Below are 24,564 nucleotides of genomic sequence, written 5' to 3'. Positions count from 1 at the left end.
CCTTTTTTAAAAATGCTGCTCTGGTGCGCCTGGGTGGCTCAGTCGGTTAAACGTCCGACTTCGGCTCAGGTCACGATCTCACGGTTTGTGGGTTCGAGCCCTGCATCAGGCTCTGTGCTGACAGCTCAGAGCCTGGAGCCTGTTTCAGATTCTGTGTCTCCCTCTCTCTTTGACCCTCCCCTGTTCATGCTGTCTCTCTCTCTCTCTCAGAAATAAATAAAACATAAAAATAAATTTAAAAATGCTGTTCCATAACTGCCTTACTTTGCATGTTACTTTTGAAAAGTCTGCAGGCTGAAAGCAGTCTAATTCTCTTGCCCGTACAAGTCATTTGATCTTTTTGCCTGGAAGCTTTGAAAAATTTTTTTATCCTTAATGTTTAACCATTTTGCTGTGATATATCAGAGAATGGTCTTTCAGTTTCAATTTTCTCAAGTAGCTGTGGGCTTTTTAAGTATTAGATTCAGATTATTTTTATTTTTGGCATGTTTTCTTAGATTATAGGTTTTAATGTGAGTTCTGGTCTATTGTTTTGATTTGCTTCTCCATTATAAGAATCTTGGATCTTCTTCACCTATCTTCCATCTCAGTTATTTATTCCCTTTTACTTTGATTGTTTTACTGCCTCTTTCCAATTCTGCTCATTATATTTTTTTATTTGAAATATTTTTTCCTTGGGTACTTACACATTTAGTCTTCAATTCTTTTTTTTTTTTTTAGTTAAAAATTGTTTTTAAGTTTTATTTATTTTTAGAGAAAGAAAGGAAGACGAGGGGAGGGGAAGAGGAGGAAGAGAGAGGATGCCAAGCAAGTTCTGTGCTGTCAGTAGAGAGTCTGATGTGGGGCTCGAATTCACAAACTAATAGATTGTGACCTGCGCCAAAACCAAGAATTGGACGCTTAACCAACTGAGCCACCCAGGTGCCCCCTTTATAAAAATTTTTTAAAAAATATTTATTTTTGAGGGCTGCCTGGGTGGCTCGGTCAGTTAAGCATCTGACTTCAGCTCAGGTCATGATCTTGCAGTTTATGAGTATGAGGCCCACATCAGGCTCTGTGCTGACAGCTTAGAGCCAGGAGCCTGCTTCAGATTCTGTGTCTTCCCCTCTCTCTCTCTGTCCCTCCCCATTTGGCACTCTGTCTCTCTCTCTGTCTTTCAAAAATAAATAAACATTAGGGGTGCCTGGGTGGCTCAGTCAGTTAAGCATCTGACTTCAGCTCAGGTCATGATCTTGCAGTTTATGAGTATGAGGCCCACATCAGGCTCTGTGCTGACAGCTTAGAGCCAGGAGCCTGCTTCAGATTCTGTGTCTTCCCCTCTCTCTCTCTGTCCCTCCCCATTTGGCACTCTGTCTCTCTCTCTGTCTTTCAAAAATAAATAAACATTAGGGGTGCCTGGGTGGCTCAGTCAGTTAAGCATCTGACTTTGGATCAGATCATGATTTCACAGTTCATGGGTTCAAGCCCCATGTCGGGCTCTGTGCTGACTGCCAGCTCAGAGCCTGGAGCCTATTTCAGATTCTGTATCTCCCTCTCTCTCTGACCCTCCTTTGCTCACGCTGTCTCTCTCTCTCTCTCAGAAATAAGTAAAACATTTAAAATTTTTTAATAAATAAATAAACATTAAAAAATATTTTAAAATAAATAAATAGTATTTATTTTTGAGACAGCACCAGATGTGGTGGACAGATGATCCAAAGTGTCTCTGATGACAGAGAGCCCAACGCATGGCTTGAACTCATGAACTGTGAGATAATGACCTCTACCGCAGTCGGATGCTTAACCGAGTGAGCCACTCAGGCACTCCAGAATCTGGCTCATTTTTGAGTTCTTTCCTTTTGGTCAGAGTTTTGATCCACTAGAACCCTTTCTTCCCTAATTACCCATATTTTCATCTTTAAATTCTCCTTCTCTCTCATGATTTTAGGTCAATCTTAAAATTGTTTTCAATTCTCTTCTCTTGTTTTCAGTTTTTTAGGAGTCCTCCTGCCACAGTTATGTTCCAAACCTAGTGACACACCTCGACAGATAGCTCTGGTAGAAACTGGTGTTTATTTTTCTATGTACTGGCAATACGAGGTTTGTAATTACATTATAGGTATAAGATTTGTGTGTCTTTATTTGTTCTTTTTGTTACTCCATAGAGCCATATTTAGTTGGCAACAGTTACAGAAGTTTTCCTTGGCTTCTTTATTTTTTTTATATTCTAGATTCACTTCAGCAAGTTAAAAAAAAATTTTTTTTCACGTATGGAACCACAAAAGACCCCAAATAGCCAAAGTAATATGGAAGAAGAAAACCAAAACAGGAGGCATCACAATTCCAGACTTTAGCCTCTACTACAAAGCTGTAATCATCAAGACAATATGGTATTGGCACAAAAACAGACACATAGACCAATGGAATAGAATAGAGAACTCAGAATCGGACCCATAGATATATGACCAACTAATCTTTGACAAAGCGGGAAAGAGTATCCAATGGAAAAAAGACAGCCTCTTTAACAGATGGTGCTGGGAGAACTGGAGAGCAATGTGCAAAAGAATGAAACTAGATCACTTTCTCACACCATACACAAAAATAAACTCAAAATGGATAAAGGACCTGAATGTGAGACAGGAAACCATCAAAACCCTAGAGGAGAAAGCAGGAAACAACCTCCTTGACCTCAACCGCAGCAATTTCTTACTTGACACATCCCCAAAGGCAAAGGAATTAAGAGCAAAAATGAACTATTGGGACCTCATCAAGATTAAAAGCTTCTGAATGGCAAAGGAAACAATCCATAAAACTAATAGGCAACCGATGGAATGGGAAAAGATAGTTGCAAATGACATATCAGATAAAGGGCTAGTCTCCAAAATCTATGAGGAATTCATCAAACTCCACACCTGAAAAACAAACAACCCAGTGAAGGAATGGGCAGAAGATATGAACAGACACTTCTCCAAAGAGGACATCCAGATGGCCAACAGACACATGAAACGATGCTCAGCACCCCTCCTCATCAGGGAAATACAAATCAAAACCACACTGAGATACCACCTCACGCCAGAGTGGCTAAAATGAGCAAATCAGAGGACTCTAGATGCTGGCGAGGATGTGGAGAAACGGGCACCCTCCTACACTGTTGGTGGGAATGGAAACTGGTGCAGCCCCTCTGGAGAATGGTGTGGAGGTTCCTCAAAAAATGAACAATAGAACTCCCCTATGACCCAGCAATAGCACTGCTAGGAATTGACCCAAGGGATATAGGAATGCTGATGCATAGGGGCACATATACCCCATTGTTCATAGCAGCACTCTCAACAATAGCCAAATCATGGAAAGTGCTTAAATGTCCATCGACTGATGAATGGATCAAGAAGATGTGGTTTATCTATATAATGGAATAAATACTACATACAAATGAGAAAGAATGAAATCTGGCCATTTGTAGCAACGTGGATGGAACTTGAGGGTGTTATGCTAAGTGAAATAAGTCAGGCAGAGAAAGACAGATAACATATGTTTTCACTTATAGGTGGATCAGGAGAAACTTAACAGAGGACCACGGGGGAGGAGAAGGGGAAAAAGTGGTTGGGGAGAGGGAGGGAGGCAAACCATGAGAGACTCTTGAATACTGAGAACAAATTGAGGGCTGATGGGGGTGGGGGAGAGGGGAAGGGGGTGATGGGTATGGAGGAGGGCACTTGTTGGGGTGGCACTGAGTGTTATATGGAAACCAACTTGGCAATAGACTATGAAAGAAAAAATTAAAAAATGGTAAAAATTTTTTTTTCAAAGGTTTAGTTGGATTTATGTTAGATCTATAAATGAATGTGAGAAAACCAACTTGTCTGCTAGGGATATGCTTTGGAAACTGATTGCCAAATCTCAAACCCTGCTCTGCCCATCTACTATTTGGGTGATTCGGGCACACTGCCTCACCTCTGTGCCCCACAGCTTCTTCATTTGTTTAAAAACAAAACAAAACAAGCCTGGGTAGCTTAGTTGGTTAAGCATATGACTCCTGATTTCAGTTCATGCCAGGATCTCATGGATCATGAGATCAAGCCCTGCATCAGGCTCTGCATTGACAGCATGGAGTCTGCTTGAGGTTCTCTCTTCCTCTCTCTCATCCCCCTTCCCTTAAACTAAATGAGTAAACATTAAAAAAAAAAAAACCCTAAAAGTGCAGTGCGATTATATGTATAAATTGCTTAACATAGAACTTGGTACATATTGAGTAGTGTTCAGTCTACATATCCAGGACAATATTGCATTTCTTCATTTTATTTGAGTCTTCTTTTTACCTAAGGACAACTTTATTATTGTCTTCACATTTGTCTTGTACATTCCTTTTAATTTGATTACTAGGTGTTTTACCTTTTTACTGCAGTTAACAATGCCATTTTTTGGCAGTGAATTCTCTACCTTCATACTCAGGAAAACTTATTTTTTTGCCAATTTTGGGTTCAACCATCTTGTAGAATTCTCTTATTCGTTATATTTTCACTGGACTCTCTTTGGGATTTTTAGGTAAATAATATAATTTGTCTCTAATGGTAATTTCACCTTTTTCTTGTCCATATCCACACCTCACTCATTGGCTAGGACCTCCAGCACCATGTTTCGCAATAGCAGTGATAACTGGCATCTTTGCCTTATTTCTGGTTTAATAAGATTGTCTCTATTGGTTCACTAGTATGATGTCAGCTGATGGCTGGATCAAGATGCTTTTTTTCAGGGCACTAATTGTGCAATGTGACAATTCTATTCTGATCATGTTAGCTTAGTAATAATGTATTTTTCTAAGTCTTTTAATATTCTTTTGGATATGATTTGCTATGGTTTTATTAAGGACTTAAATGTTGATAATTTTCCTGTGTTTTGCTTTTGGTGGTGATCTTTGTTAGATTCAAATATTAAGGCTAATGAATTGCATAAAGTAGATTAAGAAGTCTATCTTGTTTTTTTATGCTTCAGAATAGTTTATATACCATGGGACTCATTTATTCTTTTTTAAAAAATTCTTAATGTTTATTTTTGAGAGAAAGAGGGATAGAGTGTGAATGGGAGAAGGTCAGAGAGAGAGGGATACACAGAATCCGAAGCAGGCTCCAGGCTCCAAGCGGTCAGCACAGAGCCTGATGCGGGGCTCAAACTCACGAACTATGAGACCATGACCTGAGCCGAAGTCAGAGCTTAACAGACTGAGCCATCCAGGTGCACTGGGAATCATTTATTCTTTAAAAATTTGAAAGAAGCCAAGGTGCCTGGGTGGCTAAGTTGGTTAAGTGTCTGACATGGGTTCAGGTCATGACCTCACAGTCTGTGGGTTCGAGCCCTGTGTTGGGCTCTGTGCTGATTGCTCAGAGCCTGGAGCCTGCTTTGGATTCTGTGTCTCCCTTTCTCTCTGCCCCTCCCCTGCTCGCAAACTCTCTCTCTCTCTCTCCCTCTCTCTCTCAAAAATAGATAAACATTTAAAAAAATAGTAAAAAAAAAAAAAATTGAAATAAGCCCTCGACAGAAGTATTTGCTAAAAATAAGAGAAAAAATAAATAGTCCGCAACACAAGGGTTTGTAAAAATAAGAAAAATAAATATAAATAAATACAATTTTGAAAGAACCTATCAAGCATATTTTTTTCAGGTAATCCTCTGGTATCTTCAAATATTTCCTCTTTTTCTACATAGGAGGCTATCTTTCATTGTTTTCTTAATTTTTTAATAAATACTTTTAGCATATTAAAAAAATTTTTTAACGTTTTTTTGAGAGAGAAACAGAGTGTGAGCAGGAGAGAGACAGAGGGAGACACAGAATCCAAAGCAGGCTCCAGGCTCTGAGCTGTCAGCAGAGTCCGTTGTGGGACTCAAACCCACGAACCATAAGATCATGACCTGAACCAAAGCCATTTGCTTATCTGACTGAGCCAACCAGGCGCCCTAGCATATTTTTTTAGTAGAAGATGGAAAATCCAAAAAGACACATACCCTAATACCCTGGCTATTCACTTCTCCCTAGAGAAAACCACTGTTCCTTGTGATTCCTTGCAAAGATATTCTGTTAATATATGAGTGTGTGAGCATATATATTTTTATTGTTTACACAAATATAGCATACTATGCATGCAGACCCGCACCTTGCTTTCTTCATCATACCTCTTTGGGTATGGTTCCAAACTGGCACATGTAGAGTTGCCTCATTCTTTCTAAAGATTGCATGGTCTTCCACTGGCTGGATGCACGGCAATTTATTTAACTTATGCCCTAGTGCTAGACTGTAGTTTCCAGCCTTTTTTCAAAATATTTTTTAATGTTTATTTATTTTTGAGAAAGAGAGAGAAAGACAGAGCACGAGTGGAGGAGGGGCAGAGAGAGAGGGAGACACAGAATCCAAAGCAGGCTCCAGGCTCTGAATTGTCAGCACAGAGCCCGATGTGGGGCTTGAACCCAAGAACTGTGAGATCATGACCTGAGCTTCAGTCAGATGCTTATCTGACTGAGCCACCCAGGTGTCACATTTTCCAGTCTTTTTTTTGTTTGTTTTTTGTTTTTGAAAATTTAATGTTTATTTATTTTTGAGAGAGAGATAGAGAGTGAGAGACAGAATCCAAAGCAGGCTCCAGGCTCCGAGCTGTCAATGTACAACCCAATGCAGGGCTCAAACTCATGAGCTGTAAGATCATGACCTGAGCCAAAGTCAGAAGCTTGACCCACTGAGCCACCCAGGCACCCCCCTCTTTTTTATTATTTTTCCAGTCTTTTGCTATTATAAACAATACTGCAATGAATACCTTTGTATAAATTTATCATTCCATACATGTGAGAGTGTATATATAATTTAAATTCCTAGAAGTGACACACGCATCGGAGTGGCTAAAATCCCAAACACTGGTAACACCAAATTCTGGCAAGGATGTGGGGCAACAAAAGCTCTCATGCATTGCTGGTGGGGATGTGCAACAAAGCAGCCACTCTAGTGGACAGTTCAGCAGTTTCTTACAACACTGAACATACAATCCAGCAATCTCTCTCCTTCCTGTTTACCAAGAGGTAAAAACTTTTGTTCATAAAAAAACTGCATGTGGATGGTTATAGCAGCTTTCTTCATAAATTGACAAACCTTGGAAGCAACCAAGACTTCCTTCTCTAGGTAAATAGATAAACATCAGTATGGACAAGGGAATATTATTCAGGGCTGGAAAGAAATGAGCTGCCAAGCCATGGAACGACATGGAAGACACTTAAATGCCATTACTAAATGAAAGGAGCCGATCTGAAAGGCTACATACCGTACATATGACATTCTGGAAAAAGGCAAAACTATGAAGACAGTAAAGATCAGCGGTTCCCTGGGGCTATGAGAAGGAGGGATGGATACGCAAAGCAGAGGAGTTTAGGGCAGTGAAACAATTCTGTATGATGTTATAATGGTGGATACATGTCATTATACATTCGTCCAAATGTACAATGCCAAGAGTGAGCCCTAATGTTAACTACGGCCTCTGAGTGATAACAATGTATCAGTGTACATCCATGAGTTGTAACAAGTGTAAGCTTCTGGGGGATGTGGGTAGTGGGGGGAGGAGACTGCTGTGTCAAGGCACAGGGCAGATGGGAAATTTCTGTACCTCGCTTTCAATTTGGTTGTGAACCTAAAATTGCTCTGAAAAATAGTCAATTTTTAAAAATCCTGGGAGTGACATTGCAGGATCAAAGGATATATGTATTTAAATTAATAGATATAACAGGTGCTTTCCTGTAGTAATTGACATTTTTCATCCACATCACCCAGGTTGACACCCCACCCTCATCAAGGCAGTGCAGTAAAAGTTTTTTATCTTTATTCAAATGATTGGGGAAAATGGTATCTGCTTGTCATTTTAGTTTTCATGTCTTCTATTATAAATTAGATGGTTTCGGCTCAGGTCATGATCTCACCGTTCATGAGCTCCAGCCCCATGTCAGGCTCTGTGCTGACAGCTCAGAGCCTGGAACCTGCTTTGGATTCTGTATCTCCCTCTCTCTGCCCATCCCCTGCTCATGCTCTCTTTCTCTCTCTCTCTCAACAATAAATTTTTTTTTAAATTAATACTCTGCTCCTACTCCAATATGGCTTCATCTTAATTAACTATATCTGTAACCACTCTGTTTCCAAATAAGGTCACATTCTGAGATACCAGGAGTTAGGATTTCAACATACCTTTTTTGGAGGGACACAATTCAACCCATAACAGGCTTCCTCTAGAGCCTTTGGGGAGAGGGAGAGAGAGAATGTAAAAGCCAAAGTTGCCAAAACCCTCTACTTACATTCCATTCAACTGGCCTGAGTCCTATGGCTGAGATAAAGTTACAGCCTCAGCGCTCACTCTAAGCACGCAGTGCAGGTGAGTTACCAAACACTTCAATCTGGACTTCAGAGGAATTGACAAAACACATCTGCCCCACGTAGGTTGCACCCCCTTCCTGGTTCATGCTTCAGGGAACTGCATGCGCCACCTTCAGCCAGTGCCCTGCCACTCCAGTCCCTCGACTGGATGAGCTGCAAGCGGGAATTAAGAGAAAAAGAAATGTAGGAAGAAAGGTCAACTGACAGCCCCACCCCCTCCTTATCAGATCACAAACTTCACACCAGAAGATTTTTGTTTGTTTCTGGTGCTTCCCCATGAGGGGGAGGGGGCGCCTCCTGCTGTCCACATGAGCTCCCTTATCGCCCTCTGAGAAGTACAGGAACCCACAGGTGGAACTATTCTTGAAGTAATCCCAGCTGCTCTCAAGTTTCCGTCAAAAGACATCCTTTTTTAATTCAACACCTGTTGCCCACTAAACCTATTAAGAGTCTATTCACTGAGGGCCAGATTTTACCATTTGGCTCAATCACACCTCTACCAAGAGCCCTTTCTGTCTGTCATTGGACAGGGTTTGGACTTTTGTTTGTGGTTTCAGAATTCATGCACAGGCTTTTCTTGCTTTTCTATGGTATTTTATACTATTAATCCACTCACATATAAGTGGGTGCATCTTACTTTCCCAAACACAGCTCAGAATATTTCTTACCTTTTTCAATGGCCAAAGAATTTCTAAAAAGACAAGAAGTTATCTTTATTTTTAAATGGGAAGAGAAGATCACTGTATTGCAAAGCAATAACATATACATGCACAAAATGTGTATATTTACTGCTTTGTATTACGATAACCTTTTTTTTCTCATATGAATGTATATTGAATATACACACACATATATTTAGAGTAGACTTTTGGGGGGGTGTTTTGACTATGTAAGTCCTGGTGAACCTTCTCCCAATATTTATTTCCTACTCCATTCCCCCACTGTATATATATTTTTAAAAACTATGGACATTTTCTTTAGTGTCTATGATAGTAAATCACTCTTGCCTTGTATATCATATGATAGCTGTGCAGGATTATTCTTTTTTTAACATGACATTTTGGTCAAGGTTAATTATTTTCTGTTACCTGCCTGATTTTTAGAAATGCAAAAAAGGGGCGCCTGGGTGGCTTAGTCGGTTAAGCGTCCGACTTTCGCTTAGGTCATGATCTCGCGGTTCGTGGGTTCAATCCCCGCGTCGGGCTCTGTGCTGACTGCCAGCTCAGAGCCTGGAGCCTGTTTCAGTCTGTGACTCCCTCTCTCTCTGACCCTCCCCTGTTCACGCTGTCTCTCTCTCTCTCCTAGAGATAAATAAAACATTTAAAAAAAATTTTTTAAAAAGAAAGAAATGCGAACAACATAGTTTTTGTTGTTTTTTGCTGTTGTTTTTTTCAAATCAACGACACTGGAGTTATTTTTCTGTTGACTCCGGGCGCCAGAGGGTGCTAGCTGAAAAAAGCCTGGTGGACATCACTCTGGCAAAGGGAGAGTGCAAAGGACAGTCGTGCCTTCCCCTGCCCTCCCCTGCCTGTAGAGTAGCAACCGTTTTCCGGAAAATGGGAAAAAGAAAGTAAGAGGAAGGTTAGATTTGACTTACACGGATCACTTTCCAACTGGGAGAATGTTATCTTTTGACATTGCTTCAGCTGGGGCTCAAATGGGAAGTAGCAGAATGCAAGATGTGGGGTGTGCTTTTTAGAAGTTACCGAATAAAATCTTTCCAGAAAGGAACATAACTACTCATAAATCTGTGGAGTCAGTTTCACTCTACACCCTGCATTCTAGAATTTGGACACCAATGAGAGGCTAACCTAAGTCATGGTTAACTTGGGTGGGGATTCCATATTCCCCTGGGTCTAAGAGGTTGGAATTTAAGAGGAAGGCATGCTTCCTGCTCCCTTCCTGCTCATCAGGGCATTTAAAGCACTATTTAATTCCACACTTTGTATTATCAGTATTTCCTCTCAAAAGTCCTATACTCCTTACCTACCGGGACCCCAAGTAGGGTGAGGTGAGGCAACTCTGCTGGGGGTGATACTTAAGGGGGTCTAAAAAGTCTCAGTAATCAAGATAAAGAACACTTCATGCAAAAATAAAAAGAATGACTGTTAAAGTAGGCCAGCTTCGAACTGCCTAATTTTGCAAATAAGGTTTTTAGGGGTAGGATTAACGTGGGAGGAGAGAGGCAGGATCGTGCAAATGCAAAAATGCATTCGAAATTTTGATATATTGCTCATAATGGGTTTTTTGCATTAATTTTTATTTTAAAAATACTGCATTAAAATATTTATCTTGATTATTGAGGTTTGGTTGGTTTTTTCCCCCCGAATCCATAAATTTTGCAATTGAAGCACCTGTCTCTCACTAGCCTTACTCTAGTACCGGCTCTGTAAAATTACGAGTCAACAAATATCAATCCACCTTCTTCAACCACGACTGCTACACGTTAGAGAATCAGGCTGGTCCCATCCCCAATCCCCCAGCGTACAGATGCGTGCACCATAAAGTCTCCTTGCGTCCCGGTTGGATGCTCTCCTCTGGCTTTCCTTGCACGTGCATGAAAATACTACATTGCATTTTACATTGCATTTAGATTGGTCTTCTCCACTCTGAGCAGCCGGAGTGTCTCGACCATGTCTGTTTTTGCACTTCGGCTCAGGTTAGGAAATGATCTCTTCCTTTCCTCAAAGTTATCCAATTTCACTTGCTCACCAACCACATCCTCCACAACGCCTTCCACAACCGCGCTGACCCGCAGCGATGGCCTCTCAAACACGGTTCTGCGACTCAGTCCGTGCTCGGCACTGGGACGTAGGGTGACAGGACCGGCCCCAGCCGGGGTCGCCGGGGCCGCGGACCCTCCCCGAGCCCCGACCAGCGCGCCGTCCGGCCGCCGCATCCCTTCACCGGTCATCGTGTGATCTTGTCTGCGCGCTCCGCCGACTGCTCCGGCGTGAGAAAGGGCTCGCAGGGTTTTACGGGAAGGGACTCGAAGCGCGAAAAATCTCCCCGCACGATGGTGCGCAGGCGCAGCGGCGCCGGGCGCTTTCTTCAGCCTTGTGGTCGGCGCCGCCAGCTCCGCGCCGGGTCCTCGGCAGCCCGGTGGGGGGCGCTGCGGAGAAGGACCCCCAAGGCGAGAGGGTGCTCCTCGGAGGGAGTGTGGTGCCGGGCCCGGGTCGCCGCCCTAGGGGGCGGGGACCCGTGCGGGCGGAGGGCCGCGGCTCGGACGGGCATGCGGCGGGCGCGACCCGGGGCGTGCGCGGGGGCTGGGGGCCCGCTGAGAAGGGTGACGGCGGGTGACAGCGGGCGGGGCGGCGGGCGGCGCTGCGTTCACGCCCTCCGCTCGGCCGGGCCGGGAGGGTCCTCGGACTCTGTGCGCGCCGTGCCCGGCAGGCTGAGGCGCGCGGGTGGGACGCGGCGCCATGCACGGGCCCCCTGCTTGGCCGCTGCGGCTGCTCGTGTGGCGAAGCCGGGCCGCCAGCACGTGGGCCCCGGGCGTCCGTGCCCCGGGGCCCCGGCCGCTGTTGACGGGCCTGTGGCCGGCGCGGCCTTGGGGCGCGGAGCCGGGGCTCCTCGGGGATGCTCGAGGCCCGCGCCGCTGGAGTAGCGGCTCCCCAGGCGGGGGTCCCCGCGGCCCCGGGGGCGGAGCAGGCCTCGCGCGGCTCCTGGGGCTGTGGGCGCGGCCTCCCGGCGCCTGCAGGTGCTGGGCGCTCGCCGGGCCCGCGGCTCCGCGGCTCCCGCGCGCCGGGCTCCCGGGCGGCCCAGCAGCAGCGGCAGCCCGGGTCGGGGGCGAAGCCAGGCAGCGCGGGCCGGCTTTGCCTGCGGCCGCGGCGACCCCCGGAGACGACCCGCAGACTCGCACCGCGGCGGCCAGGCGCTCGGAGGCCCGGAAACTTCTGGGGTTGGCGTATCCGGAGCGCGGGAGGCTAGCAGGTAGGCTTCTCCGTCCTCTTCCCTCCTCGGGTCGGCACTCCTTACAAGGCGCGGGGTCCCGCCGAGGGGGACACAGCGGGGGCTGCACAGCGACCCTGGGCCGCTTGCAGCACCACGAGGAGGGACGGGCTGGCTTTTAACCTGGGGATCTCTACCGACAAGTGCTGGGTGGCGCGCACCTCCCGGTAGCGTTGTGGAGCCCTCAGGTCGGCTGACTTTGTGTTTCATGTTTGTTTTCTTCGCTTGACACTTGATACAAGTGGAGCAGTATCTCATAATTGGAACCTGTGGGTCTTTTCTGCTCTGGCAGCATTCTCAGAGTGGGCTGGGTCTTTCCACCCCCTTCTCTTACATTTTAAATTTTAGTCCAGCCAAAACTATACTTATTTTGTATTATGCACTCTTACCACTTCTGAAAAAAAAAACATTTTTTTTGCCTTAGGTAAGTTTATTAAACAGTCAACAATTTTTTGCTCCGTGAAGTAAAACAATCTAACTTTCAGATTTGCTTCCTGTGCTTTTTGCCTCCCTGAATGGTAAGCAGGAAGTTACCGGCTCTTCTAAAAAATCAAATACTGGCTACGATCAGCCATCTATAAACTCCAGAAACTTTGAGAAACTGTAGACCAAAACCCAACTAAATCATAATTGAGTAATTTTTTAAAGAAATAAAAGTGAATGTTTTTAAATGTGTGTGGTTTTTTGTTTTGTTTTGTTTTGTTTTTTTGAGACAGAGAATGAGAAAGAGCGTGAGCAGGGGGAGGCACAGAGAGAGGGAGACAGAGGATCTGAAGCCGGCTTCTTGCGTCAGCACAGAGCCTGACTTGGCGCTGGAACCCGCCACCCGGAGATCATGATCTGAGCCGAAGTCAGACACTCAACCCAGGGAGCCACCCAGGCGTCCCAAAATGAATGTTTTAAGAACAATTTTCTATAGCTCCTCATTTTTAACCGTAATTAGGGAAATGTTTAAATGCAAGGGCCTTTTAAAATTTACACGTTTTTGAGATTTCCCTAAATCTTCATTTCTTTAATAAATAGTTACTAAGCCCCCTCAGTGTGTGGTGGGCCACACCCCTCCCCCCCGGGTTGCATTGGTGAGCAGAAAGAAACACAGTCCCCGTTCCTCCTAGGGTTTCCAGCTTAGCGGGGGAGAAACAAATGAAACTATCATATGACCAGAGACAAAACTGCAATCGTGATGAGGGCTTGGGAAGGAGGCCGTGAAGTTGTCAGATGCAGCCCTTGAAATAGTGAGAGTCCCACATGCTTTGCTGCAAATCCACTGCTTTAGAAAAGATTTTCCAAGAGAGTCATTTGGGAGGTCGGGCGGCTTGGCGCTGTGAAGGAGGGCAGATAGGGAATGTTTCACTTCTTACTGTCTGTTGAAGCTCAGGGGAGTTCTTGGTATCACTGAGGCAGGAAGAATTTATGTCATTGCTCAGTTGGTTTTGTATGTATTTTGATGCAAATGAAGATCTTTTACTCTATTAAAAGAACATCTTGAGACTAGAAGGTCTTACTGGACTGTGAGCTGCTCGAGACAGGCGCCGTGTCTAATTCTGTCTAGTTCTTAGCATATGTGCAGCCTAGAGCAGGGGCTCAGAGTGCCTGAGATGAGAGAATAATGGTACAACCGGGCCCAGATTGAGGCCTAAACACTGCAGGGTGTGTCTACCATCCCCATATGCAACTCAAACTGAGTGCAAGGAAAACCAGGTCTTTTTTTTTTTTTTTTTAATTATTTATTTTGAGAGTGAGAGAGAGCACGTGTGCAAGTGAGGAAAGGGCAGAGAGAGAGAATCCCAAGCAGGCTCGATCTCACAACCGATGAGATCTCCTGAGCTGAAATCAAGAGCTGGACGCTTAACCGACTGAGCCACCCACGTGCCCAGTTTTGTTTCATTTCTGAGCTATTAGGCGCCGAGAAGGGTTTTTAGATGTCCAGCTTTGCTGGTGCCCACGTTGGCTCCACACCCTGGGTAACCCTGCCCTGCGTCTCTCATGACCATCATCCCAGGACCTTCTTACTCTGTCCCACATGTCCTACCATGCCGGTATGTTGAGAAGACCGCTTTAAATAAAGCAAGAGCGGGGCGCCTGGGGGCCTCAGTCGGTTAAGCGTAGACTTCGGCTCAGGTCATAATCTCACGGTTCGTGGGTTCAAGCCCCGTGTCAGGCTCTGTGCTGACAGCTCAGAGCCTGGAGCCTGCTTCAGATTCTGTGTCTCCCTCTCTCTCTGACCCTCCCCTGCTCACGCTGTGTCTCTCTCTCTCTCTCTCAGAAATAAATAAAAACATGAAATAAAGCAAGAGCTGTACCTCCTTTTATCTTAAGAAGAGCTAGTTTGATCTGCCACATGAATAATTGTGAACGCATAATCTGAGAAAATAAGGCTGAGGTTGGTTCACTAATTTTCTAAGATAATAAGTACATATTGTATCTTATGAGGAAATCTGAAAACCCCTTTACTAGGACATCTGGTTTCCTTAAAAGTCATTATATATGATATGTTGAAGCCAATCTGGATGTTGGCATTTGTGGGATTAAAAGGAAGTGGGGTGTCATGTCATCATTAATTTGTAACTTATAAGGGCAGCCTCAGATGTTGGCACATCTCTTTGAAATGCTACAGATAAAGAGCCACGTGTGTGCACGTGTGTGTGCATGTGTGCCTGCGTGTGTGTGTGTGTTTTAATCAAGAGACCCAAAAACTGAGTTTGAAGGCAAGGCATTCCAATATTAACATGCTGATTTCTAGGAAAACAAATGCAAACATCCCTTTTTTTTTTTTTTAACAATTCAGCTCTACTTCTGATTAACAGTATTTTCATTCGCCTTCAGTGATTTGCTGAGTACGCCATCTGATGTGTGTGACTAGAAAGGGTGGATCTTAAGTAATTTGTATCAGAAACTTTGAAATAAGGTCTACCATCTGAAATGTTTCCAGATGTGTGGCGAGAGCAGTCTTAGCATCCCCCCCCCCCCCCCCCCCCCCCCCCCCCCCCCCCCCCCCCCATGCCTTCCACTTCCAGAAGCACTGCTCTCTGCTTCCCACTTGCTGGAGGACTTTGCAGCCATCTTCCTATAGCTGTGGCTTCCAGAGGTGCTCTCCCTGCTCACTTATCAGTGAGGCTCTTCATCTTATCACCTGGGCCAGAAGGAGTCTTCAGAGAAACAGGAGCTCCCTGAGGAGCCCCTGGTGGACTGCTGGGATAAGAAGTAATTTGTCAGAGCCCCTTGCTGTGCCTGGCAGATAGAGGGGGGCTGCGGACGGCTCTGACCATCCCCTCGAGTTAGGGGCAGGGAACACCACATAAGTCGATCTCAGCAGTGAGCTGTGTGGGTCGTTGGGGTGCCGTGAGGTTATGCCTACAGTACCAGCCTGTGTGTAGGGCACACAGAGACTGCCTGCCTTCCCTACACTTTCCAGACAGGTTCCTAGTTACACTATGCGAGGTACGCCCCTACCCCTCCACCCACACCATTCAGTTGAGGCCTCTGGGGAGGAGCTGGGAGGGTGCCTCTCACTTAATACACTGATAAGCACTTGTGTGGTTTGAGATTAGGACCCTTCTTAGACCTCATGGCCACCAGGAGCTTTGGCTGAATTTATGAGTTATATTTTATGAAGTGACCAAAAAGAGTCAAGTGGTAAAGCCAGCGAATACGGTAAGCAAGGAGAGGGTGAGCCGCACTGAGCACAGGTCTTTCCTGAAGCCCCAGTCAGGGCAGAGGCTCTGATGAGGGCAGTACTGCTGCACAGGGAGGCTGTACCTTAGAAATGGAGACTGCTCCAGAAAGCCAGGGATGTTTGTTTGCTCTGGAAACACCAGCATTCGGAGAAAGCATTAGTGTTCTGTGGCTGTGCTGTGAAACGTGTTAGCATTGATTTAAGAGGAAAGCGCGTACTAGATTTTAAAAGAACTAAGTGGGAAAAAAAGTAAATGATCATCATAGGGTTCATTCGTGTTTTTATGTTGTTACACATTGTTTCATAACTTGGACATATGATTGGTAACATGTCCAGCAGGTGGTGGCCATGCTGCCCAGCTTCTTCCACCCAGCCCACACCTCTGTGCTTTCATGAGTTACCTCTGCATTTTAGGGTTTCTTCCCTCCTTCCTTTGCAGAGTATTTCTTTCACTTTTTGGATGCCATGATTCAGTAGAACAAGGCTAATAGGAAGATACCTGAAGAAATCTGTCAAGAGATACATAACAGTTGCCGGGATCCCATCAGGCAAGATGGAAAAAAGTTAGAGAAGAATTTCAGAGAGATTGCAGTCTACTTGGCATGTTGGGTTTAGGGAGGAATCTAGACTGATACTTCTGGTTCAAATCTAAAATATTCGTTAATGTTAAAGATAACGGTATGTAGAAAATCCTCCATTAAAAAGAATCCATCTAACTGAAAACTGAAAAAAAATTTTATTTTACTTTTGTCTACGTTCAGTTTGTAGGAGAAAGACACAATAGCAATAAAACAAGCTGATAATCTTTTTTTTTTTTTTATGGAAAAGGGATACCTGGAAAGAGTTTGGACTCAACTAAATTCTTTCCACTTTGTAATCATTAGTTTCACTGTGTCAAAACTAGGCTTCAGAATCTAATCATGGGCATTCTGTTCACGAACTACAGATTCTGATTTGGAATCAGAAATCTGAATTGGAAGACTGGAGGAGGGAGGGAGAAGTGGACCCTTCTAGCACTTCACATACATTACACCGGTGGAAGCATCTGCCAGAGAGAAAGAGTGGACTGGAGAGACGAGCTGCTGATGACAGATGAAGCAGAAAGCCCTCTCAGGTTAATCCCTCGCTCCTTAGGATGCCTCTGGAGCACACCAGTGCTCTGAGGTTGTGCTGGGCAGAACCCCCAGTAAATGTTCTCTGTGCCTGGTGGCCTTTCAGTCCCCCTGGGCTCTGTCCTCAGGAGTGTGGCATTTTGAAACAAGACCCCAGGTCTTACATCAAAAGAAAACGGCCCTTGGCCAGGTTCATATTATTCAGTTAAATTGTGATTGTGCGATATTAAGCCAATCACAAGAACTTTCTAGCTCTGTGCAGAGAGTCATTTCCATGAGGTGCCAGATCTTCCATTCCTAGGGAGGCTAACTGAGGAACTTTGGTCTGATAGACTTTTGTGCCTTCTTCGCCACAGTTCAATTTATTTGTTCATTTATTCAACAGATGCTTATTGAACTTCTCCTGTGTGTCTGTCGCTGTGGGCAGTGGGGGTATAGCAATGAATGAAACAGACAAAAATCTTTTGTGTCCTAATGCAGAGTAGATAATAAACAAATGAAACAGTTAGTTTAGAATGCCGGAAGGTGGCAAGTGCTAGGAGAAGAAGAAAGAGGGAGTGAGGCAGGCAATGCTGGGTATTTGTATTTTCAAGAAGGTTGTCAGAGTAAGTCTTCTCCAGAACAAGATGTCAGGAGGTCTTGAGGAAGGAAGAGAACCGTTGTGGGAAACGTTCCCTACTTAGAAGGCTCCCATTTTGCCTAGAGCTCTGCAACTAAATAATCATTGGCACTGAGTTTTTTCTTTGTTCCTTTTTAAATACAAAAAAATATATATTGTTAATTGAAGTATAGTTGATGTACAAAGTTGTATTTATTCCAGGTATATAGTATATTGAATCATCAATTCTGCCCTTTACTCTGTGCCCACGACAATAGGTGTAGTCACCATCTGTCACCAAACAGCACTTAGTACTGTATTATTGACTGTATTCTCTAGGCTGTACTTTTCATCTCTGTGACTTATTTATTTTATAACTGGAGGCTTGTGCCTCTTAATATCTTTTATCTATTTCTCAGTACTCCCTCCCACCTTCCCTCTGGTAATCTCCAGTTCTCTGTATTTAAGAGTCTAAAACATTTTGTTTGTTCATTTGTTTTGTTTTTTATAGTCCACATGTAAGTGAAATCATGGTATTTATCTTTTTTTGTCTGACGTCTTAGCATAATACCCACTTGGTCCATCCATATAGCAAATGGCAAGCCCTCGTGCTTTTATATGGCTGAGTAATATATTCCACTCTGTGTGTGTGTGTGTGTACACCACACTATTCATTCATTTGTGGATGGACACTTGGTATCATAAATAATACAATCTATATTATTTGTATTAAGGTTACGTGAAAGTAAAACCTTCAATTGCAGTGTTAGCATTAGGCAAAACACAAAGAGAAGCAATTGCTATTTGCGGGGTGTGAGAGCTCCCATCTCCTGGGGTTCTGTCCATGTTGTGTTCATCTAGGAGCCTTGCCATAGACTCTGTAGTGGTGGGACTGGGTTCCTAATAGGACCAAGCTCAAAAGGTATGGGGTGGCACATACCCTGCCCCCTCAGTTACCCTAGACTTGAGAAGGAACTTCTGTTACCTGCTTCCATTTATTCTCCTAGAGATGTCCTGTCTGTACGTAAACTTAGAAACCAACAAGAAAATGTTAACATTTGTCTCCTGGGCTGTTTTCACTAATGGTGTATCTTGGTGATGTCAATACCTATAAAGTTGCCTCATTCCTTTTAATGACTATAATACTCATAAAATAAATGCTCCTTTATTGATTTAACTTGTTCCCCATTTGTGGATGTTCTGCTGGCATAAGTCATGCTGTAATGAACACCCGTGAGTGTACATGCTTTGCATACACTTGGGGGAGTATATGTAGGAGTTAAAATCTTAGAGGTAGAATTGCTGCATCAAAGGGAATGTATATTCACATTTTAACTGATATGATCGCATCACTCTCCATTGCGGTTGTACCGCTTTGCACACCTACTGACAGTGCAAATGCCTCTTTTCCCACAGCTTCACCAGCACAGTGTGTTATTGATCTCTTTGATCTTTGCCAATCCAGTAGGTGAAAACTCGTATCTTTGTAGTGTAGATTTGCATTCCCTCATTGTGAATGTACTTATCTGTTTTATGTGTCGTTCCTGATTGGATTTTCTCAATTTTTTCCTTTCTGTTAAGACTCTATCCCACTGTTTTTAGATGTATGAACAATTGTGTTACTATCTATTGTCCTGTCGTGCTGGTATTCTGGTGCTCTATTCCCCAAAGCGATAAGATTAAGAAGGAACATATCACATGTGTAACGGATGAAAGTAACTGCTTTCCAAAGGTTATTTAAAGTTTTGAAATAGTATACATAATTCAGAGATTTATCTGCATTGTTTGATCTTCAAGCAAAGATATGGTTCAGACGCCAGGGAATAACCACATATAGCATGAATGTAGGAAACATGTCATCTGAGATGAACACCAAGATCAAAAGGCAGGGAGGGAGGCCAGAATGGATTTCCAGATTTTCATAGTTAGCTTTTGGATATTCCTGGCAAGGAAGACATGATCAAACCTGCGTAAAAGCAAAAGTCATTTTATCTGGCTACTGGGATATGATCAGTCACTGTACCCGTTCTGTCCCTAGAAGCCCCTGGGTTCTTGCCTTTAGTCAAGGGCCCAGGAGCTATAAGAAGGAAACCCCCAGCACCTGAGAGCAGCACACGCTCTGAACAGCTGCTTGGGGAAGGAAGCATGGTGAATTTGGCACCCTGCCCCTTGCCAAAGCTCCTCCGGGACCTGAGAGCTGCCTGTGTTTTCTAGCCGCAGTTGGGTTTCTGGCCATGTCCAGTGTCATCACCATGTCCGCTCCCTTCTTCCTGGGAAAGATCATCGATGTCATTTACACAAACCCTACCATGGACTACAACTACCACCTGACCCGCCTCTGCCTGGCACTCAGCGGTGTGTTCCTGTGCGGCGCCGCTGCCAATGCCGTTCGCATCTACCTCATGCAGACTTCAGGTAAAAGGGCCCTCATCTTGCCAAGCGAGGCGTTCCAGGGCACTTGTAGTGCAGGACCCATGGGGTTGAGTTTCATGTGCTCTAGGCCCCTGGTTCCTCTTTTCCCATAGTCACATCCAGCAGGAACAAAAGCCCAGGTCTGGCCAGATGTTGGAGCTACGAATATTCTTAGGCACTCTCTTCTCAACCCCCCTGGTACATGGGTGGGGGTGAGGGAAGTTGCCTGTCTGGTGGCAGGTTTGCTCCTCCCGTGGGCAGGAGGCTGGAGTTCCGAGCCTTCCCCAGGGAGTCGTGGACGGCTTATCTGGTCCGTGTTTGTGTTTCCCCTTCAGTAGGCACCGGCGCGGTGGTGTTTTACAGCCTTTCCGCGATGAGGCCTGGCTATTAATGGGCTGGTGGCTACCACAGAAATCACAGAGCCCGGGGTGCCCGACGCGAGGTCGGCTGCTCGCCACTCAGCTAATAAAAGGCTCTGCAAATAATTAACCGGTTCTTGCCATTTGAGAGCTCAGATGGAAAAGGATTGTCAAGGGGGAACAAAATGAGCTTTGGGGAAGTTAATGCAGTGAGACCTCATTTGTAAATGGTACCTTTCATGCATCTCTCAGGGGTCTTCTGTTTTATCACAGTGCCCCCTCCTCCACATCCACGTCCCTGTGCGGTTCCTGAGAGAAATGAGGCCCGTCACCGGTGCGTGCATGTCAGCATGCCAGGTGGACACGGGGCACTAGGTGTGCTCGGAGGAGGTGACCGCAGCGGCCGGAGCCGCTGCCTGTTAGCTGGCCTCGCCCAAGCCGATGTCATCCCTGTTTGCTTTTGCAGGTCAGCGCATTGTGAATAGGTTGAGAACTTCGTTATTCTCCTCTGTTCTGAGGCAGGAGGTTGCTTTTTTTGACAAGACTCGCACTGGAGAACTGATCAACCGCCTCTCCTCAGACACCGCACTCCTGGGGCGCTCGGTGACCGAAAACCTGTCGGATGGGCTCAGGGCTGGGGCCCAGGCCTCCATTGGCATTGGCATGATGGTATGTCAGCCCGACTGGCGTCGATGCCTTCTGGTCAGGGCTTTGGCCATTGCCGGGCCTCTCAGTCAGGGGATGAGCTATCCTCATCACCCTGTGAGCCACTTAGCCAGGAGTGCTGCCACAGAGGCCACAGGGCACATGGGGATTGCTTCCTCTTGTGCGGCCGCCTGCAACCTTTATTTGTCTGGGATGACTTGTTATCTGGAGCGTGGACTATTAACATTTAGAAAACATTACATTATTGCCTGGGTTTTCTAAGAACATGTGAAAGAACATTGCAGAAAACAGTAACAGGTGGAAGGAGCCTTCTGGGTGCCAAGCTGTGTGTTAGAGGAAAGGTGGTAGTTACAGTCTACCAGCCCCCCAGCCCCCACCAAAAAATGCAGTAAAGGTCCATTGCTGTCTTGATAATACCAAGGGATGGTTTCCCTTCCTCTTCTCATAAGGAAGAGGGTAAATTCTATTCTGTGCACAAGTAGGTCTGCACTCCATTGAAGTGAGCTCTCTCTACTCCCACAGCCTCTTTCTTTCTTGCCTTAACTGGGTGGCTGGAGCATCGTCATGTCTGCTTGCCTCACTCCTTCAAACCCCTCTCTTCAAACCTGTGCTGCTGGCCTCTAGAAATGTAACGCAAACTACATGGGTACCTTTAAATTTCCTAGTAGCTAGATTTTATTATTATTTTTTAAACGCTGTTTATTTATTCTGAGACAGAGAGAATGCAAGCAGGGGAGAGGCAGAGAGAAAGAGGGAGAGAGAATCCCAAGCACAGAATCTCAAGCTGACAGCACAGAGCCCAAAGCAGGGCTCTATCCCATGAACTGTGAGATCATGACCTGAGCTGAAATCAAGACTCTGACACTTAAGCGATTAAGCACCCAGTAGCCCCTCTAATAGACATATTTTAAAAAGCAAAAAGAAATAACATTAATTTTTAAAATGTTATTTATTATTTTTAAGAGAGAGAGGGCAAGAGAAAGGGGGGGGGCAGAGAGAGAAGGAGACAGAGAATCGGAAGTAGGCTTTCCACTGTGCACAGAACCCAATGTGGGGTTTGAACTCACAGACTATAAGCTGAAATCAGATGCTTAACTGACTGAGCCACCCAGGTGTCCCCAAGATGAGATTAATTTTAATGTATTTTATTTAACCCGATATAACAAACTATCAGTTCAACAATAATTTTTGTAACAATTATTAATCTGATATTTAATACTATTATTTCATGTTAAGATTTCAAAACCCAATGTGTATTTTATACTCACGGAGCATCTGAACCTGGATGCTAAATTTTCACCAGCAATATATTGTCTGTATTTAGATTTTATAAAATTTGCCACTGTAAAAAGCAGGTTGACATACCAGGTTTTCCAGATATACCTAAAACTTGACCAGTAACTGAAGAGAAATGGAATATTGATTTTTAAATTTAAATTTTAGTTATAGGTAAACACATTTAGGAATTCAGTTTCTCAGTTACACTAGCTACATTTATAGTGATTAGTAGTAGTCATGTGGCCCTGTCATTGTAAGCAGTGCAGGCCTGGATCCCTAGAGTGGAGACTCTCATTGATCCCATCTCCCAAGTGGAAGACTTGGGTTTTTGCCCTCTTTGCGTCCACGGAGCGCTCAGTCCAGAGCAGAAGGACGCACTGCCATCCTGAGCCGGTAAGATCTGATTTATGAAATGGAAAGCCGCTTTGAAACCCCATGTCTTCTCCAGAAGACCCATCATGCACTAAAGCATCTTTCCTAAATATTGATAGTTCTGGAGCTCAGGAAGAGTTGGGAACGCCTTCCTGTAACAGTTTCAGACAGTTCTGAGTTAAGTCCGATGGCTAATCAGAAAGGGCCTTAGTTTGCTCAGGCTGTCAGAACAAAGTACCACAGAGTGGGTGACATAACCAACAGAGACTTCTTACAGTTCTACAGGTTGGAGTCCAAGCTCAAGGTGGTGGCCAAGTTGGTTCATTGTGAGGTCTCTTCTATTGGCTTGTAGGTGGCCGCCATCTTGACATGTGCTCACATGGCCTTTCCCCAGTGCTTGTGTGGAGAGTGCAGGTTCTTAGGTGTCCCTTTTTTTAAAGGACACTGATCTTATCAGGGCCCCACCCTTATGACTTCATTTCACTTTAATTACTTCCTTAGAGGCCCTGTCTCCAAATACAGCTACATGAGGGTTAAGGCTTCAGCACATAAATTTTGGGGGGACACCATCATTCAGCCTCATGAGGTGGCATGATCTATGGGACCCAGTCGTTAGCCCTGGAGGAACAAAAGTATTCTTAGTTTCTCAGAAGTTCCCTGGACCTGACCTCTGATAAGCCTGCTCACAAGAACCTAATAATGTCTATACCAGACTGCAAATTTAGTAATTTACAGGATCTTCCTTCCTACATTAAGAGGTGTTTTCCTGCTATTCCAATGCTCCTTTTTGGTGACAGGACCCTGTGTTAGGCATCAGAGTTATTACCAAGCATAGAACCAGAGCACAGAGAGGTAGGTGAGTGTGAGACATTCTGATGGATATCCTTGCCCCCCCGCATGGGACATCCCATGCAGGTGGTTTGCCCGAGCGTTGTCGTGTTCAGGCCCCAGCACTGCGAGGCCTGCCTTGATTTCATCACTGCCCCTGCACATGGCCTACTGGCGACCTGACTGCTCAGGGTAGATCAGTCCATCAATGATCAAAGGTGCCAACCGTATTCTTGCTTCAGGGCCTTTGTGCACTTGCTCTTCCAAGACTGTGTGTCACCTGAAATTATCCTCTCTGTCTTTCTCTCTTACCCGCCTGCTACCTGGCTCTCACTCTGATAAAACTCCTCATGGGTCAGCTCTCTCCAGGTGCCTGGGACAGTGTGACATTCAGTAACGGGCTGTTAGAGGAGTAAATGAATGAATGATTGGCTGGTCCATTTATCACTGTACATTTCAGTCTGCAACTTTTCCTCAGCATTTTAAGAAAGCCTTATGCTGATTATGCTATTTTCCTGTGCAAACGAGATTTGGCAGATTTTAACAATTTGTTGAAGAGATGCTAGTGCCATTTAAAATCCAATCACCAAATTGCAGGGTTGACAGGAAACCCATTATGTTATTTCTATAGAAGTTGATTATCTCCTCTTTGAGAAGCTCCAGTTGTTAGAAGCTTCTCATGTTGAGCCCACATCCCTCCTGCTGAGGCTTCAGTCCTCTGAGCCCAGGAAACAGCTCCAGCTCTTCTTCCACTTGTTAATCCTACCCCTGCTGAGTCCTCTGTCATCTGATTGTCAGTTGATATGGAGTTTTGTGGTGGCTTTGCCTTCTTGGTCATTTCAGTGCGACACATTGCTCTGGTGGCTCAGGGCCTTAGAGGGGATGCAGACTTGAATACAGAATTCCTGGTGTGGCCTGGTCAGCGCGGAGCCGCATGGG

General features: G+C 44.9%; 1 protein-coding gene across 1 annotated transcript in view; it reads left to right on the top strand.

Annotated features, from left to right (window-relative positions):
- Window positions 1-11,698: 11,698 nt before the first annotated feature.
- The window catches only part of ABCB10 (ATP binding cassette subfamily B member 10), a 32,867-nt gene continuing 20,001 nt past the window's right edge, over window positions 11,699-24,564 (top strand). Inside the window, exons 1-3 of the mRNA XM_039241276.1 lie at window positions 11,699-12,306; window positions 19,925-20,125; window positions 20,948-21,150. Coding sequence (XP_039097207.1) covers window positions 11,796-12,306; window positions 19,925-20,125; window positions 20,948-21,150 — 915 coding nt within the window. The 5' untranslated portion in view covers window positions 11,699-11,795. The remainder of the gene's footprint in view (window positions 12,307-19,924; window positions 20,126-20,947; window positions 21,151-24,564) is intronic.

Source organism: Hyaena hyaena, unplaced genomic scaffold (genome assembly GCF_003009895.1).
Source record: "Hyaena hyaena isolate Hyena2069 unplaced genomic scaffold, ASM300989v1 scaffold_193, whole genome shotgun sequence".
In the NCBI taxonomy this organism is placed as follows: domain Eukaryota; kingdom Metazoa; phylum Chordata; class Mammalia; order Carnivora; family Hyaenidae; genus Hyaena; species Hyaena hyaena.
Note: the sequence above shows the minus strand (reverse complement) of the source record. Positions and strands in the feature narration are given on the sequence as shown.